This window comes from Peromyscus californicus, unplaced genomic scaffold (assembly GCF_007827085.1).
Source record: "Peromyscus californicus insignis strain IS unplaced genomic scaffold, ASM782708v3 Scaffold_2__1_contigs__length_46816999, whole genome shotgun sequence".
Classification (NCBI taxonomy): Eukaryota; Metazoa; Chordata; class Mammalia; order Rodentia; family Cricetidae; genus Peromyscus; species Peromyscus californicus.
Window position 1 is genome coordinate 5,177,657 of NW_026294540.1, and position 18,667 is coordinate 5,196,323.

General features: G+C 45.5%; 1 protein-coding gene across 1 annotated transcript in view; it reads left to right on the top strand.

Moving 5' to 3' along the window:
• Window positions 1–18,667, top strand: part of Sppl3 (signal peptide peptidase like 3) — a 106,903-nt gene that overhangs the window by 65,094 nt on the left and 23,142 nt on the right. The window contains exon 3 of the mRNA XM_052755105.1: window positions 12,579–12,667. Within this exon, the coding sequence (XP_052611065.1) occupies window positions 12,579–12,667 (89 nt within the window). The remainder of the gene's footprint in view (window positions 1–12,578; window positions 12,668–18,667) is intronic.

Here is an 18,667-nt window from a genome sequence, read left to right on the forward strand (position 1 = left end):
CACATAATGTTTCCCCTTTGCCCCTGTGTCCTGACACCAGCATTTGGCTTATGTGTTGTTTGTCTGTTGTCGGACCCTCAGCATCACTTCGGGGACTGGTTGTCGTCCTCATCTTCATTCTTCTGTTTCCCTGTGGGTGTGAAGTGGTACCTCATTATGGCTTTGGTTTGCATTTCCCTAGTGACTTACTGTGTCCAGCGTCTTTTCATGTGTTGTTTTATCATCCATGTAGAGTTTTGTGGTCCCCGCCCCTAGCTCTGGGGTCAAGTCTAGGACCATGAGCATGCCATGCTTACTGAGTCCCTCTCCCCATTTTTATCTTCCTAGTGTTGGATTTAAGAGTTCTTTATGTACTGTGAAGATGTCTTTACTATATACGTGCTTGCAAAACATTTTATCTTTCTTCCAGTCTCTGGGTTTGTCTTCTTCTCATTTTCTATATATTTGTAATTGTGTATTTCCTAGTGGACTGACCTTTGTAAAATATCCCTCTATACCAGTGGTTCTCAGCTTGTGGATCGAGACCCCTCTGACAGTCCTCTGTATCCAAAAGTGTTTACATTATGATTCCTGACAATAGCAGAATTACCGTTTTGGAGTAGCAACAGAAATAATTGTGTGGTTGGGGTCAGCACACCGTGAGGGACTGTCTTAAAGGGTTGCAACACAGGGAGATTGAGAATGCTCTCTCCACCTTCCTAATAGCTTTGTATTAACATCTCACTGAGTCTGATGTTAGCATACCCACTCAAAGTCTTTCATTTTTTTCAGTTTTCAAGGATTTGTTAAATATATATCAGAATCAAGCTACAGTGACAGATTTAAACATGAGTCTCAAGAATCCCAAAGTTCTTTTTTTTTAAACATTTATTTTTTATGTGTATATGTGGGGCGTGCACACATCAAGTGCATCATTTCATAGCCCTCTTCCTTGGAGGCATTCAAATAAATAAACGTTTGTTAAATGGCTCATAGTACTTTTTAATAGAAACGTTTTGGGAAGTATTTCAGCCAAAATTGAGGGTGCAGCCGACAGTGGGGTTGTGGTCCAGAGCACAGGTTTACTCTCGCGGATCGCCCGAAGTTGTCATGCCATCTGCTGCTGACCCTCAGCTCTCCTGACCACTGAGCTCACCCACTGGGGAACCAGGTGTGTACTGTTGCCAGCTGAACACAGCCCTCATTGCCTGCCTGCTCACAGCACCCCGTCAGACCTGAGGCACATAGTGTAGGCTTTCCACAACAGGTTTGGCTCAGAAAATCCTTAGAGGCTGAAGAACGAGTTCATTTCCAAGAGTTGATGGAGTGAGGGTGTGTAGCTCAGCATAGAATGCGTTGAGTGCCCGCCATGTTCCCTGGTTTTGAGCCGCAACAGCACAAATGGTGAAATGTTTGGGGTGTCCGTGGTGCCTGTCCGTGTTGTGTGGGCGTGTGCATGTGTGGGTGTGCACGACAGTGGACTCTTCAACAGCACTCCGCCTTATTTTTTGAGATCGCATCCTCACTGAACCTGGAACTCATTGATTCAAGTAGGCTGAGTATCAGTAAGCACTAGGAGTCCATCCACCTGTCCCCAGCCCCAGCACTGGGCCTATAGACTGCCCTGTGCACCTGGGCGCTCCTCTGGTCCTGAGGGTCTGAGCTCAGGGCCTCGTGCTTGTGTGCTTTACTGACTGAGGTGACTGTCTTCCCAACCCTAATTAATTCAAATACAATTCTGTTCCTTTCTTAGGAATTAATTCTTGCCTTTAAACAAAGAAAACATATAACTAGATCTCTACCTCAACCTAAGTAAAGTCTTGCTAAGACATTCAGTGTGTTAAACTGCTTCCTGTTTTAGTGTTACGATAAACTCTGGTCATGACCACGATCTATCTGACACTAATTAGCTGGCCTTTGGATTTCACTCAGCTCAGGATTCAGCCACAGCATCATGTCAAAGGTTGCCGACCTGACATTGGTCTGCGGTGAGACAGGACATGTGCAGGTCAGAGGGACTGCAGTAGCTGATTTCTAACGAGGACTGTGGTGATAGGGAAGCTAGCCTCAGCACACTGGTGCATGGGAGATTGGGGAGATGGCGCGGGGGGTGGGGGTGGGGGTGGGGGGAGCGGAAGGATCTGCGTCTGTATCTCCAGCACACATGGCAGTAGGTGCCTGTCACCCCAGCTTTTGGGGATGGACACAGGCAGAGCCAGTCACCTTAGCCCAAACAGCATGTTCAGTCACAGACCATCTCAAAAACTGAGGTGGAGTGTGATGGAGTAAGATGCCAAAAGTCTTCCTCTGTCCTCTGCAGGTGTTTGTATGGTTGTGTGTTCCTGCATACAACACCATACACACACACACACACACACACACACACACACACACACACACACACGGAGAGAGAGGAGAGAAGGAGAGAGTATAAATACATACTAAATGTATTTATTCCTAGAGGATAGTGTTGCATGTTTTGTATTGTAACTATCATTTAAGTTATTTTTCTGGGGGTAGGCGGCAGAAGTCTTGTTTGGGGGCAGCTTAAGGTCAGGCAGGGGACATGAGATGGTAACCCAGTAGCTCTAGTGCTGGGAATCCAAAGGCCAGCTGATTGTGTCAGATGGATCCGGGGCTGCCTAACAAACCTTAGACTGGCTGGTTAGACAGCAAAGAGCTTTATCCAAGTTCTAGAAGCTGAAAGTCCAAGATCTAAGAGGCCAGCAGGGTGGGCTTCATCCTGACACACCTCCTTGCTCGTGGATTCGATCTTTACACATAGATGGTGCCTTTACACGTTCTCTCCTGACTGCACAGATACCTGGAAGGACCTCTGTCTCTCCCTTTTTCTGCCTCTCCCTTTCCCTTGGCTACATCTGCTCCTCATTTCCTTTGATACCATCCTAAGCCAGGGGTGGTAGTGCACATCTTTAGTCCTAGCACTAGGAGAGCAGAGACAAGTGTTCTTCTGTGAGTTCGAGACCAGCTTGCTAGTCGAGGCCTAAGGCTGCACACTGAGGCTCTGCCTAAGAGGGGTAGAAAAAGGAAACAATCTTACCTGTAATACCTCTTTAAAACTGTCTGCATACCTGCATACAGTCAGTCACATGTTCAGGTCCTGTGGTTAAACTGTAGATAGGAATCTTGTGAGTGTACAGTTCATTCCAACATAGGTACTGTCCAAACCACAGCACTCCGAATGATTTTGAAGTGGGGTACTTTAATCTTGCTAGGAAAATATGAATAATTGCCTAGGATTTTGTAGTCCCCTGCTACAGAGTTACTCTGAAAATCAAGAGAAATCTTGCCCTGGGCAGTGTGACACACACCTTTAATCCTGTTGGGAAGCCTAGGCAAGCCAATCTCTACCTTTGTGAGTTCTGGGACAGCCAGGGTTGTTACACAGAGAAACTGTTTCAAACATGCGCGCGCGCGCGCGCGCGCACACACACACACACACACACACACACACACACAGAGACAGAGACAGAGACAGACAGATCTTGGGCTGGAGAGTTGTAGTTTGGTGGTGGAGCCTTTGCAGGTCAAGTCTGAAGCCTTAAGTTCCATTCCCAGCACTGAAGAAAGAACCATACCCCCACACAGTGCCTGGCCAGTGTGAGTCAGTTAAGGCTAGCTATTATAAATTGAGCGTGATGGCATGCACCTGTAATCCCTGCAGTGAGAAGATAGAGGCAGAAGTTCAAGGACATGTTTGGTTACATAGTAAGTTCAATCCAGTCTCACGCTGTCCTCCCCCAACCTCACCCCCCCCCCCCCCCCCCCCAGTTCTCTACTGTCATTATTCTGGCCCTCAGAATATTTCCAGCCACTTCATCAGAAGACCATCCTCTTCTCTGATACGCATCCATAGTGGGTCATTTGGTCAAGAGACAGGATTTCTTACCTCTGTAGCCCAGCTGGCCTCAAACTTGCCGTTCTCCTGTGTCTTCCTCTTGAATGATGACTATGCGCATCAATAATTGGATATTCGCCTCCTATAATTTGACCTACTACTTCCTGTTCAGTTATAGTTGATAAAAAGTAGAAATAAAAATATTGGTTTGGGTGTTTCTTTAAGACAGGACCTCACTATATAACACTTTTGATCCAAACTTGCTGTCCTCTTGCCTCAGCCTCCCAACTGCTGAGATTTTGGGCATGTGCCACCATGTCCAGTTCCTTCTGTTGGTCATTTTCTTTCTTATTGTTTATATATTTGTGGGTGAGTGTTGTGTTTGTGGCAGTGTGCCCCAGCATGTGTGTGGAGGGACCACTCTGGAGTTGATTCTCTCTGTCCCTGTTTTTGTGGCTTGAACTCATATTATCAGGCGTGCATAGCAAGCTCTTGACCTGCTAAGCTGTCTCCTGGCCCATGGCGATCATTTAAACATTGATTTCAGGAACCCAGATGTGCTCTTTGTTCACAAATAGCCAGGGTGCAATCTGAATGGAGTGTTCAGTAATAACATTGTGGTGTGCTGGCATCATACTGTGTTGTTGTATAGCAGTAATAAGATGGGGTTGTGGGACAGGGCTAGGGAACGAGGGTAATCATCTATGAGGACAGAACAGACGGTTGAAGGTCTAGCCAAGCACTTTGATGTCTGTAAAGTTAATAAGTTACCAAGTAAGTGAGAATAAAAGCCCATCATTCAGAGTACCCCAGAGCTCTAAGGCAGAAGTCCTCTGCACAGGCAGTATTTAAACAGCGGAGATCTGCTGTCAGCCGTGGGAGTATACTGAGCTGTGACTGGATCCCAGTCACAGGGGCCTGCCAGAGCCAGGCCTAGTGATCCAGTGCTTCCCAGCTTGAACAGATGTATTCAGCCCTCCACTTTGCTTACCTCGATTTCTGTGTTGTCCAGTGGTGACCCTAATGATCAGACAAAGCTTGATTTTTGAGCAGGATTGAGGCAAATGAGAAGCCCAAAGTCAATTACATAAGACCTGGTGAGAACACCGTCTCCATAGCACCTGCCTGGGCTGCTTTGGCCTTGTCTCTGCAACAGGACCTGCCAACAAGACAGGAAGAGATGTATTTGTTTGCTCAGTTGATTTATTTGAGGTTGGGTTTTATTTTAAGATACTCTTTTAAAATTACATGTATCTGTATGTGTATGTGTGTGGGCATGTGTATGTGTGAATACAGGTACCCAGCCGAGTCCAGAAGAAGGCATCTGATCCCTTGCAGTTGTAGTTACGGGTGGTTACTAGCCACCCACATTGGATACTAGAAACCAAACTCAGGTCCTCTGCAAGATCACAGACACATTTCTAACTGCTGAATCATCTCCCTAGTGCTTGCTTTTTAATTGTTATTGTTTTTGGTAAGGCCTCTAGGTAGTCCAGGCTATCCTCTAATTTGTAGCAATCTTCCTCAGCCTCCGTGTACTGAGATCATAAGCCTGTGCTGCCATACCATCTTCACGGTAGGGAGATTTTTAAGGGGGCAGGGTAGTGGTACAGCACTTTGCTTCTTTGCAAGAGTTCCGTTATGTATGTGTGCGTGTGGGTATGTTCCTGTGAGTACAGATGCTTGAGGAGGACAGAGGAGGGTGGGCTCCCTGGAGCTGGAGTTACAGGTGGCCATGAGCTGCTGAAGCACTGGGAAGTGAACCCGGGTCCTCTACAAGAGCAGTGCACATTCTTGATGGCCGAGCCATCTCTCCAGCCCCTGCTTTTCCTGCTGCTGCTTTTATTAATTTTTATTACATGCAAATAAGTGGGTTTGTAACCTTTCCTATGTACATTCTCATTACTGACCTCCCACTCTACTCCTCTTTCTCCCACAAATGGACCCTTTCTGCCTTCTTGGTATATACTCCATTACCCGCTTTTGACTCCTCCTCTGTGCCTTTAGACAGACGTTCAGCAGAATCAGCTAGAATAGGAAAGACAAATGTCACATGCATTCTCAGATGTGTGTAATCTAGATTTATATACATGTATGTTGGACTTTCTTGCCAGATTTCTTTTGGATTGGCAGCTCCCCAATAATGACACAAAGACTTCTTATTAATTATAAAAACTCGGCCTTTAGCTTAGACTTGTTCCCAACTAGCTCTTATAACTCAAATTAACCTGTTTATATTCATCTATGTTCTGCCATGTGGCTAGTTACCTGTCTTCCATAATGTACCTCCAACTTCCTCAGTGTCTTGCTGGTGTCTCCTCCTGTGCCAGATTCTAACCCTGAGTTCCTCTCTCTGCCTGGAAGTCCCGCCTATTCTCTCCTGCCTAGCTATTGGCCATTCAGCTCTTTATTAAACCAATCAGGTGCCTTAGGCAGGTAAGGCACACCCTAGATAACATCTTCACACAGTGTAAACAGATACCCTACAACACATGTATGTAATACAGAGATAGGAAATGACAGTAGAGAGGGTGGCTGTAAGAGGAGAGGAGGGAGATACAGCTAAGAATAAACTGAAGGAGTTAAATAGCCCCTCAATCTGCCTAGCCCTGACCTCAGCACCCAGGTTCATTCCCTCCATCTTCTCAGAGAGGCTGTGTAATGTCTGTGCCTCCAGTAAGACCAGCTGGCAGGTTTCCAGTCCAGAGTGTCAGGATGTGCCAGCAGGAGGAGTAGAAGCGTGGCCCCAGGGAAGAGATGTGAGTAAAGATTCTTGTAAAGTCACCCAGCTGCCCCCAGAGTCAGAGAAGCAGTGTGGGCATAACGAGTGTACTTACTGTTACTATATTCATAAGTGGATTCGAAAACTCAGAATGAAGCACGTCTTCCGAAAGCATGCCCTCAGGGAAGAGGCCGTCTTTGTGTTACACTGGCTGCAGACATGTCCCCGGGCACTGATCACCAGTCTAGACTTCCGGTCCCTTCAGGTGATTAGCTGGCTCTGCACGAGACCTAATGAAAGTCTAGAGTACAGAGGGATGGAACCATACACTGAAAATTACCACAGGTATCGATCATGGCAGAAGAAATTAGTTTTAAAATGTCGTGTACAGGGTTTTTGTGTTTTAGGTGTTTTGTTGTTGTTTTATAGACCTAACTCAGAATCACGAAGTGACAGTTTGTCCAGCAACCAGTCACTATATCAGTTCCTCTAGGACGGATAGGCATGAGATAGTTAAGTTAGTCTTTCATTTCCTGCCAAATCATCTTCCTTTGGTGGACCTAAAAATAAATACAAGACCCCAAAGTATACAAGCAGGTGAATGTTAGAATTGGAAAACTGAATAGTCTAGATTTGTGTATTATTATTATTGGTCTTTGTGTGTATGTGTGCGTGTGTGTATATATGTGTATGTTTGCATACAAAATACACAAAGTGACATTTTCAAGATAGTGTTCTTCAGTTAGCAAAGGAAAGAATCCTGACTCACAATGGGTGAGCCCTGTAGATGTAACCAACCGTCTTATTAAATAAGACACACAGAGCCGATTCAGAGAAGAAAGCCAAGAGGTCAGAACTAAGAGCCTTACCCTTCCTGCTTCAGCCAAGAGAGCTCTCTGAAAGGGACCTACTTCCTGTGTGTATGTCTTTATATAGTCTTTCTGTTCTGCCTTCTAATTGGTTGTAAACCCAAACACATGACTGCCTGTCTGTAGAGACTTCCAGGTCTTCTATGGTTGGTATTGAGATTAAAGGCGTGTGTCTCCAATGCTGGCTGTATCCTTGAACGCACAGAGATCTACCTAGCTCTGTCTACCAGGTGCTGGGATTAAAGGCGGGCGCCACCACCGCCACGCTCTTGCTATGGCTCTAATAGCTCTGACCCCGGGGCAACTTTATTTATTAACATACAATTAAAATCACATTTCAGTACAAATAAAATACCACCATAGAGCCCTGTTTACTGGCTCAGGCTTCCAGATCATGCTGCAAAGAGCATTCCCTGAGTTGGGGTGATCTGAGAGAGGATGAATCCATGCATGTGAGGAAACCACGTGACGGTGTTAGAAGGGAGAGTGTCTGTTCCCACTAGCCAGGCTGGAACAGTTTACTATTCACACAGCATTGAGTAGAGTACTCAGTGATAGGAAATAGTCACCCAGACTGAGTGCTGCTCCACATCACTCCATAAGTACCAGAGCAAGGCCTGACCAAGTGAGAAAGCAGACAAATAGTTAGGACATGAAAATAGTAAGCAGCCAACGTGAGTGTAAGCATCTTGGAGCAGTGGAGAGAGCAGGTGGAGCTCAGTGGTAGAGCATTTGTCTCACTTGCACAACGCCCTAGCACCACAAAATGAGAGACAAGTGTTCAGACAAGGTAAAAATGCCCAGTATCAGGCAAGAGACAAAGAAGGCGTGACCTATGCTGAGAATGATCCTATCAACACTCAGATGTTAGAAAAGTCAAAGAAGTAAACCAGACGGAACTGTGTTCTTCATATACAAGAAAGCTTGATTAAAGACCCAGATCAAGTGGGTTTTGTTTTTGTTTTTGTTTTCCAGATTATTTTGTGTGGATAAGTGTTTGCTTGCAGTGAATGTTTGTGCACCATGTGCATGGCTGGTGCCCACAGAAGTTAGAAGAGGGGGTTGGTAGTTGCGGGCAGTTGTGAGCTGCTTAGTGGCTGCTGGGAACCAAACCCAGATCCCGTAAGAGCAGTCAGTGCTCTTAAACACCGAGCCATCTCTCCAGCCCCCAAATCAAAGTTACAGAAATGAGGTGAAGTAATGCACTGGGTGGCACTGTCAGCTATTAGATACTGCAGAGGAGGTAGTGGGCCTGACGACAGAGACTGCCCAGAGGAGTGCAGGGAGAGCCTTGCTAAACTGAGAGCAGAGAGCTGCCATTGCTGCTCCTGTAACCACCCCTGGCTAGATAGTGACACCGGCCCCCAGACAGCCCAGACAGTGAGCTCATTGCCATATAGTCTGGGGGTGGCTGAAAACCATGGTTCACAGATCCAGGAGCCTCCAGAAACTCCAGGCACAGGAAGCTTGACTTGCAGCACCTCAAGGTTCAGCACAACCTTGGAGTTATAGCTCAGTTAGAAAAGGAGATCCTGCAAGCCTCAAAGGGGCAGGTCAGCGGCAGAGAAGAGAGAAGGGTGACACCCAGTTTGTCATTAGAGAAGGAAATCGGAATGTCGGGGTATTAGAGAAAAGCTCATCACTGTAAGAGTCCGTGGCAAAAATGTCTTTCAGGAATGAAGGAAAAAATGTTTTTAGATAAACAGGACCTGAAAGAATTTGTCTCCAGTTTCCACTTGAAGAAGTTTTAAAGGAAATCCTTCAAACCAAATCAGAGTGGCAGCAGTTGAGCTGGGTGTGGCTCAGAGGCAAAGCAGGTCCATCTCTGTAAGGTCGAGGCCAGCCTGGTCTTTGTGGCAAGTTCCAGGCCAGCTAGGGCTACACAATAAGACCCTTTCTTTCTTTTTCTCTCTCTTCCTTTTTCTCTCTTTCTTTCTTTTTCTCTCTCTTTCTTTCTCTCTTTTTTCTTTCTTTCCTGAGACAAGGTTTCTCTGTGTAGTTTTGGTGCCTGTCCTGGATCTCGCTCTGTAGACCAGGCTGGCCTCGAACTCACAGAGATCCACCTGCCTCTGCCTCCCGAGTGCTGGGATTAAAGGTGTGCGCCACCACCACCTGGCCCATAAGACCCTTTCTTTAGGGGGGAAAAATAACTGTTTGTGTCTGTGTGTCTGTAGATATGGCTCAGTGGTTAAGAGGACCTGGGTTCAGTTACAACCATCTGTAACTCCAGTTCCAGGGGATCTGATACCTCTTTCTGACCTCCATGGGCTTCTACAAATGAGTTCCAGGACAGCCAGCTAGCCAGGGCTACAGAAAAACTCTGTCTTGAAAAAGTGAAGAAAAAGAAGGGGGAAAAAAAAGCAAATCGTGGTTCAGGAGATGGCTCAGTCCGTCAAGTGGATTCTCCACAAACACAAGGACCTAAGTTCAACAGTTCAAATCCCCAGAGCCCACATAAAAACTGGGTGCCACACAACTAGGAGGCAGAGACAGTTGGAGTTCTGAAACACTAGTCAGCCAGTCTAGCCTAATAAAGATAGAGGTGGAGAATAATAAAGGAAGACATTTAACATTAACCTCTAGCCCACACACACACACACACACACACACACACACACACACACACACCCCATAATTGCTGTAAATATAAAACTAAAAAAGTTTAAAAGGCAAGCCAGGCAGGGTGGTACACGCCTTTAGTCCCAGCACTCAGGTGATGGAGGTGGATCCCTCTGAGTTTGAGGCCAGTCTGGTCTACAGAGTGAGTTCCAGGACAGCCAAGACTACACAGTGGAACCCTGTCTTGAAATACCCCCCCCCCAAAAAAAAGTTTAAAAGGCTCAGAAAAGATGCCTGTCGCTTGTATTCGTCAGCGGAAAGATAGAGCGGTTCCTGACAGGCAGAGCAGCTTCCAGAGCAAACTGCATTTCCACAGACAGAAAACATAGCTCTGAGTGTCGACTTTCATAGGGAATATTGGTGCGGAATATTTGTTTAACTATGTAAAGATGTATTTTATTTGTTTAATTATGTAAAGATGTGTTGCTTTTTTACCTTGCCTGCCTAAGGCACCTGATTGGTCTAATAAAAAGTTGAATGGCCAATAACAAGGGAGGAGGTATAATGAAAGAAAGGTAAAAAGCCCCAAGACAAAATGTAGATGAATAGAAACAGGTTAAATTAAGTTAAAAGAGCTAGTGGGACAAGCATAAGCTAAGGCCGAGCATTCATAATTAATAATAAGTCTCTGTGTCTTTATTTGGGAGCTGGTTGGCAGCCCAAAGAAAATTACAACTACAGAATACCTTTTGTACATTGTGTATCTCTGTGTGTGTGTGTGTGTGTCTGTGTCTGACTGTCTGACCGACTGTCTGTCTGTCTGTCCATTCACAACTTGCAGGAATGGTTTCTCCCATTCCACCACATGGATCTAGGAATTAAATTCAGGGAACTGGACTTGCAGCAGTCTTCTCACAGGGTCTCCTAATTGCTTATTTATATGATAAAAGATCTTCGGAATCAAACTGGTAAAGAGGAGCCTCATGGCAGTGGTGCACGCCTTTAATCCCAGCACTCGGGGCAGGCAAGGGCAGACAGATCTCTGTGAGTTTGAGGCCAGCCTGCTCTACAAAGTGAGTTCAGGAAAGGCTCCAAAACTACAGAGAGAAACCCTGTCTCGAAAAACAACAACAAAAAACTGGTAGAGAGGAAAACAAAACTCACAGATATAACTGAAGATAATAGTGTCCCTCATTCAGTAATTGAACAAGACAAATAGGAATAAAGTGAACAACGATACAGTGAATTTAATGTTCTTGTATGCCGTGTGTGTGTGTGTGTGTGTGTGTGTGTGTGTGTGTGTGTGTGTGTGTGTGTGTCGTGCACAGGCCAGAGGTAGACAGCTGGTGTCTTCTTCCTCAGTCTGTCTCTCACAGAACCTTGAGTTCATCAGTTGGGCTAGACTGGCCAACCAGTAAGCTTCATGGATTGCTCGGTTGGTCCTGTGACGCACACTCCTTTCCCCCAGCATGGGATTACAACTGTGTGCCACTACACCAGCCTTTGGCGTGGGTTCTAGGGATCCAAACCCAGGGCTGCACAGCAGGCTTGACTGGGCAGTCCTATCAAGTCCCTCTGAACATTGCTCTTTGTCACTTGATCCAGCGGGCATTTGTGAAATGCCCGAACAACAAAACATGTTCTTATTTAACATACATTTAGATATCTGCTAATGTTGTAACATATCAGAACACATGAAACCAGTTGAAATAAGAACACATGATCTGCACTGTATATTAGCTCACGGCCTCCATAGCAAAATGCCACAGAATAGCCTAGGTGGCTTGGACCACAGGAATTTCCTGTCTCAGGGTTCTGGAGGCTGGGACTCCAAAGTCAGACGCATGGTTGGACTCTGCCAGACTGACTGACCCAATTAACGTCAGCACCTCAGGGTGTAAGGCTCCCAGCCTCGGCCTCCCAGCACTGGACTGTTACCTAACTTGATTCTCTCTCTACAAGTTCCTAGCAGTTACAGGATTTGCAGGTATTTTCTTCCATCTTGGTGTAAGTGGTCCTTGTTTGTTTATTTTTAAAAATGTTGTTAGAAGTGCAGATGTTTTTTCACCACAGAGAGTCTTCAGCGCACTCTGTCTAAAAGCTGTTGCTTGGGTAGAAAAATCCCAAAATGTGCTTGCTCTTGACCCAGCATTTCTCTTTCCAGATTTTATCACAAGAAAGTAATTAAAGCTGGGCAATGGTGGTGCACACCTTTAATCCCAGCACTCTGGAGGCAGAGCCAGGAGGATCTCTGAGTTCGAGGACAGCCAGGGCTACACAGAGAAACTCTGTCCTGAAAAACCGAAAGAAAGAAAGAAAGGAAGGAAGGAAGGAAGGAAGGAAGGAAGGAAGGAAGGAAGGAAGGAATTAAGGATGAATGTTAAGGGAGACTGGAAGATTGAGCTGCACTGGAGTGCATTTTTTAGTAGTCAAGACAGCTGTTGAACTGGCCTGGTAGACTATTCTCATAGTTCAGAAGTGATTGTCATTCCCCCGGTAACTTAGCATTTAGAATACCGTCTCATGACTGGCCTTGTTGATTTCTTTCTTAAGCAAAACTGAAACCTAACCTGTTCAATTTTCCCCACAGGTCTCTTAATATGGACTTTGAAAACCAAGATAAGGAGAAAGACAGTAACAGCTCCTCTGCGTCTTTCAATGGCAACAGCACCAATAACAGTAAGACGTGTCATGTCAGTCACCCCCATCCTTGCCCGCATGTGCTCTCCTCAGCTGAACTCCAGTTAGTCATTCTATAAGATCCAGGCTGAACTCTGTGTCTGCTGAATCTTTATGTTGTAATATGTTGTAATCGGAACCCACTACTGCTTGAGTACAAGAAGCTTGAGCCTAATGCTCACTACTGAGGTGGTTCCTTAAAGATCCGTGGGGGTGGGTGTGCACCTGTTGTAAGTTTGTGGGCTCTTGTGGGAGGTTGGGAACTTCGTACTGATGGCAGTTTCATTTCAGAGAGTCTGAGAGAGCAGCCAAGTACTTGGAAAACTGAGCATCAGGAGTGTCTCCTGATTTTGAAGATCTTAAAAGAATACACATTCTTTTTTTTTCAGAGAGCGATGAGTTTGTAAACATTATCATTATACAGTGAAGTATTATTTCCTATTTCGTAATGCAGGATTGAGGGTGCAAGGAGATGGTCTAGTCAGTAGAGTGCTTGCCCTGCCTGGCTGGGGTCCTGAGTTCAGATCCCAGCACCCATGGCATCATCTCGGCATAATGGTGGGTTCCTGCAACCCCAGTGCCGGGCCCAGGGGTGGAAACATTTCTGCGGTTTGCTTGCCTGGGAGCCTGGCCTAATCTGTTAGCCCCAACTGGAGTGAGACCTTGCCTCAAAAAATAAGTTGGAAAACAGAAGACACCCAGAACTAACTTCTGACATGCACACATGTGTACATGCACTTCACATACAAACATGTATACTGTATACATACACCATATTCATAAAAATGAAGTTCTGGTACATGGTGCAATACAGGTGAAGCTTATACTGTGCTAAGGAAAGGAAGCCAGGCACAGTTGCATCCTGTAAGAGTCCCTTTATATGAAATCCCCAAACAACAAATGTGTCTGGACAGAAAGTGGATTAGTGAGTGGTTGGTTGCCTGGGGCTGGAGAGAAGTAGGAAGATTAACTGCAAATGGTGTGATCTTACTGGGCTGATTTAAACAAAAAAAGAAAACACAAAAGCTAGAGTGTAGTGATTTCAGAGATCATAAGTTTACAAAAAAAATGCATTGAAATTTTATAACTAAAATAGGTTAGTTTTTTATCATGTGTGAATTCTCCCTCAGTAGAGTTACAGAAACTGTAATGCTTGTTATGGAAAGAGATGAGAAGTAAGAAGAGATGAGGTCTGGGTTGATCCATCCAGTAGACTTGGTCACTGCATGTCTGAGATGTGTGTGAGGTGTGATTCCCAGTACCACAGAGACACAGAAGGCTTGCGGATAGTAACATCTCTACTGAGTACTTTCCATTGACTCACGTTTTGTTACATATGAAAGGACCAGAGCTGGTCCCTCCTGGTTGTTTAGGTGTGAGGGTGTGAACTGCACCCAGCACCTCAGAAAGAGACAAGAATGAAAGTTCTGGAGGCCAAGTCATTTCACTCCCTGGGAAGAGGACAAAGAACCCTGACTGCAGCGGTGGGTCACTACGGCCTTTCCTCTGGAGAGTGCTAGGTCTGACGCTGACAGAGAAATGGGCCTTCCAGGAGAAGAGAGTGTGTGATTTCAGACAGGATGAGGAAGGGGGCATGACACATAGAACAGGTTGTTACCGCCTGCTAATGAGGTCCACCTCTTAGAAACAGTTATTAGACTATGGTAAGTGGAAAGAGACCACTGAGTGCCATTTCTTTTTATTTAGTTCCTTAACGCTCCATGACCAGACCGCACTTGGTCAGTGTTGACCTCAAAGTGAACGGGAACGTGACCGAGACCGTGCAAGAGTCACTTGAGCAGGATGAGTCTTAGCCTGGCGTTGGCGGTGGTGCAGGGGGCGGCGCACACCTTAAATCCCAGCGCTCCAGAGCCAGAGGCAGGCGGAGCTCTGTAAGTTTGAAACAAGCCTGGTCTACAGAGTGAGTTCTAAGACAGCCAGGGCTACACAGAGAAACCCTGTTTTTTTAAAAAAAAAAAAAACAAAACAAAAAACAGAATGAATCTTGAGCAGCCTGAGGTAGCCTTTAATTTCAGCCCTTGAGAAACAGAAGCAGGTGGATCTCTGTGAGTTTGAGGCCAGCCTGGTCAACATAGTGAGTTTCAGGACAAAGGGCTACAGAGAGAGACTCTACCTTAAAAGAACAAAAGATGTCTCTTCACAAGGTGATAAAATCTTCGCGTGAAATAAAGTCTGGACCAATAATTTCCTAGAAACCACACTAAATGCAGTGTGAATTTTCAGACTGATGTATTACATAACAGTTATCTTCTGTTAGTACTTCAAGCCGAATCACTTATACACTGTAACTTGATTTTTTTCTTTTTGTTTTGGTTTTTCAAGACAGGGTTTCTCTGTGTAACTGAACTTGCTGTATCCTAGAACTCGATCTGCAGACCAGGCTGGCCTTGAACTCAGAGATCCGCCTGCCTCTGGCTCCCCAGTGCTGGGACTAAAGGTGTGCGCCACCACCGCTGCCTGTCTTGTAACTTTATTTCTGAAGTCTACAAATGGTTTAATTAAGACAGATTCTAATCTCTGGTACACTGTATCATAAAATCTAAGGGAAGTATGCAGTATGTCTAAGTAAAATCTCATTCAACATAGAGTGGAAGGAAGTACCTGCTAATGTCAGTATTTATTTCTTGTTATTCATCAGGGTCAAAGGAGAGTCATACACCTCCACAGCACACACTGAGACCCAGACACCAAGAAGATTATGATAATAGTACAGTTCTCTGTGATAGAATGTGGGAAAATATTAAGAAAGAAAAAGCTGTTCTAGAAAAAAATCAGCTGTGGAGTATTCCATCATTCTAGGTTGAAAGGACAGCATGGAAAACATTTTTCAAAAACCATAGAATTAATGTCCAGAAAGCTGAATGGGAGTGCAGGCGACTGTGGGCGCTAACGATACCGGGGTCCTCAGTGACCCTCATGAACGAGAGTTGAGGGGCGCTCTCAAGAGGAAGGTGCTAAGTTAGTGCCAGGACCTTAAAGGGGAGAGGGACCCAGGAGTCAAGGGAGTTGTAGCAAACACACATGAAGAGTGGGAGTGCAGGTCGTGGGCCACCGTCCTGAGTGGGAGTGCAGGTCGCGGGCCGCCGTCCTGAGTGGGAGTGCAGGTCGCGGGCCACCGTCCTGAGTGGGAGTGCAGGTCGAGGGCCGCCATCCTGAGTGGAAGGCAGAATAAGGGGTTCTAGGTTACTTGCCTTGGCCGTCAGGAATTACTACTCTGTCCCTGACTGTTGAAGGAGCTGGAAGTACTAAATGATAACTGGTTAGATCAGCCACATGACCTGCATATCAAAACAGATAATGGTAACTGTTTCCTCCTGTGGGTTCCTAGGATACCTGACCAAAGATCAGGAGTTATCACTTCAGATTATGGAAATGCTCTACGTGTTAGCTCAAGGGTAGGAGAGCCCTCCTTGCAAGTATAGCACTCAGTGCGTTAGAAATAGGAAAGCAAACTAAAGTGTCTGAGATGCACTGCACAGCCACCAGGACAGCTCAGGATGAAGCCCTGGCCACACTGAGGGAGAGTGCACAGTGACAGCTCCTGTGCACACTGATGACATTATCTAGTGAGGGTAAAGGTCGGCCACCCTCAGACCCAGTAGTCACAGGCACATGTAGGGGAAGGCTGGAGAGGAGAACGTGCAATACCAGGGTTACGGGGTGAGCAGGAACCCCGAGGAAGGGCTCGCACCTGTGCTTTGAGACGGCCAGACTAGCCCGATGAAAAAAGTGAAATGGTTCTGGGAAACAACAAAGCAGACCCCGCCCCTCCAAGGAGCATGTGGCCTGTTGCCCTTCCCTAGTGAACGTCAGAACTCTGCTGTGTCTGGTGCATCTGTGTGTGGTCGACTGCAGTGTGGGTAAGGACAACTTTTAGAAAGCCTAGGGGCACAGCCAAGCACCTCAGGAGTAGGTAAGAGAAAGAGGAACGGCAGACGAGACTTGGAGGTCCAGGTCCTGGAGGCAGCCTTCCTATGACTGTTGAGCTCCCCGCCTCACTCTGAATGGTGTACTTTTGCATTTCCTTTGTTGTCTGCCAAACCCTTGGCTGCTCTTAGTGCCCAGACATGAATTCTTGCAGAGCACAGGAGCTGGTACTGTTGCCATGGGTGAGATCAGAGGGATTGATTGGGGAAAAACATCACCGTAACACAAAGATAGCTGCAATCTCAGTTTGGGGAAACCAAGGAAGGAAAACTGCAAATTTGAGCCCAGCCTGGACTATAGAGCAGCTTCCAGGCTAGCCTGGGCTACAAAGTGATAGTCTCTCTCAAAATAATAGTAATAATGATAGTAATGGATTGCAGAGATGGCTCAGTGGTTAAGAACACCAGCTGAAGCCGGGCGGTGGTGGCGCACGCCTTTAATCCCAGCACTCGGGAGGCAGAGCCAGGCGGATCTCTGTGAGTTCGAGGCCAGCCTGGGCTACCAAGTGAGTTCCAGGAAAGGTGCAAAGCTACACAGAGAAACCCTGTCTCGAAAAACCAAAAAAAAAAAAAAAAAGAACACCAGCTGTTCTACCGGAGGGTCCAGGTTAGGTTCCCAGCACTCACATGGTTGCTTCCAACCATCTGCAACTCTAGCTCTAGAGGATCTGATGCCCTCTGCTGACCTTTGAGAACACTGTATGCAGGTGTTGGATAGACAGTGTAGGCAAAAGACCCATACACACACAAAATTTATCAAAAAGAAGAAACACAAAGTAGAATTATTTGTGATGGCCAAAAATTTAGAAGAAAATACCATAAATGTCAGCAATAGAATGGATGAATTTTGGCATAGTTCATACAATGAAGTCATAGAATATAATAGGATATTCTTATAAAATAGTGTTTCATGAAAGAAGCTAGACACACATTATTCAATGTGTGAAAAGTTCAAACCCAGGGGGCCTGGAAAGATGGTTCAGTGGTTAAGAGCACTGGCTGCTCTTCCAGAGGACCCAGGTTCAATTCCCAGCACCTACATTGAAGCTTACAACTGTCTGTGACTCCAGCTCCAGGAGACCCGACACCCTCACACCAATGCACAATTTTTTTGCTATTTGTTTTTGTTTTAATTTAACTTTATTTTATGTGCATTGGTATAAGGGTGTTGGATCCCCTGGAACTGGAGTTACAGACAGTTATGAGCTGCCATGTCGATGCTGAGAATTGAACCACAGTCCTCTAGAAGAGCGGGCAGTGCTCTAAACCGCTGAGCCATCTCTCCAGCCCCCAATGCACATTATAAAAAAAATTTTAAAAAAGTTCAGAACCAGGCACAGTAGACATTAATATCTTAGGGTTCCTGACTAGGTGAGAAACATACAAAGAAAGCCTGGAGACTTGTGCTTGTAATTCCAGCACTTGACTAGCTGAGGAGTGAAGATCTCCAGCTCAAAGTTATCCTGGGCTCATTATAGTAAGACCCTGTCTTTTTAAAAAAAAAAAAAAAAAAAAAAGTCAGATTTAAACAATGCCTATCCACAAGTCCAGCCCTACAGAAAGTACTAGAAGGAAAACTCCAACCCAAGAAAGTTAGCTGCACCCACGAAAACACAGGCAATAGATAATCTCACACCAGCAAATCCCAAAGAAGGGAAACACACACAGACTACCATCAAAAAATAACAGGAATTAACAATCACTGGTCATTAATCTCTCTTAATATCAGTGGACTCAATTCGCCTATAAAAAGACAAAAAGACACAGGCTAACAGAATGGATACGAAAACAGGATCCATCCGTCTGCTGCATACAAGAACGACATCTCAACTTCAAAGAGACATTACCTCAGTAAAGGGTTGGGAAAAGATTTTCCAATCAAATGGACCTAAGAAACAAGCTGGTGTAGCTATCCTAATCTCGAACAAAATAGAATTCAAACTAAAATTAATCAGAAGAGATGGAGAAGGACATTTCATATTCATCACAGGGAAAAGCCATCAAAATGAAGTCTCAATTCTGAACATTTATACCCCCTTTATGCACATTTGTA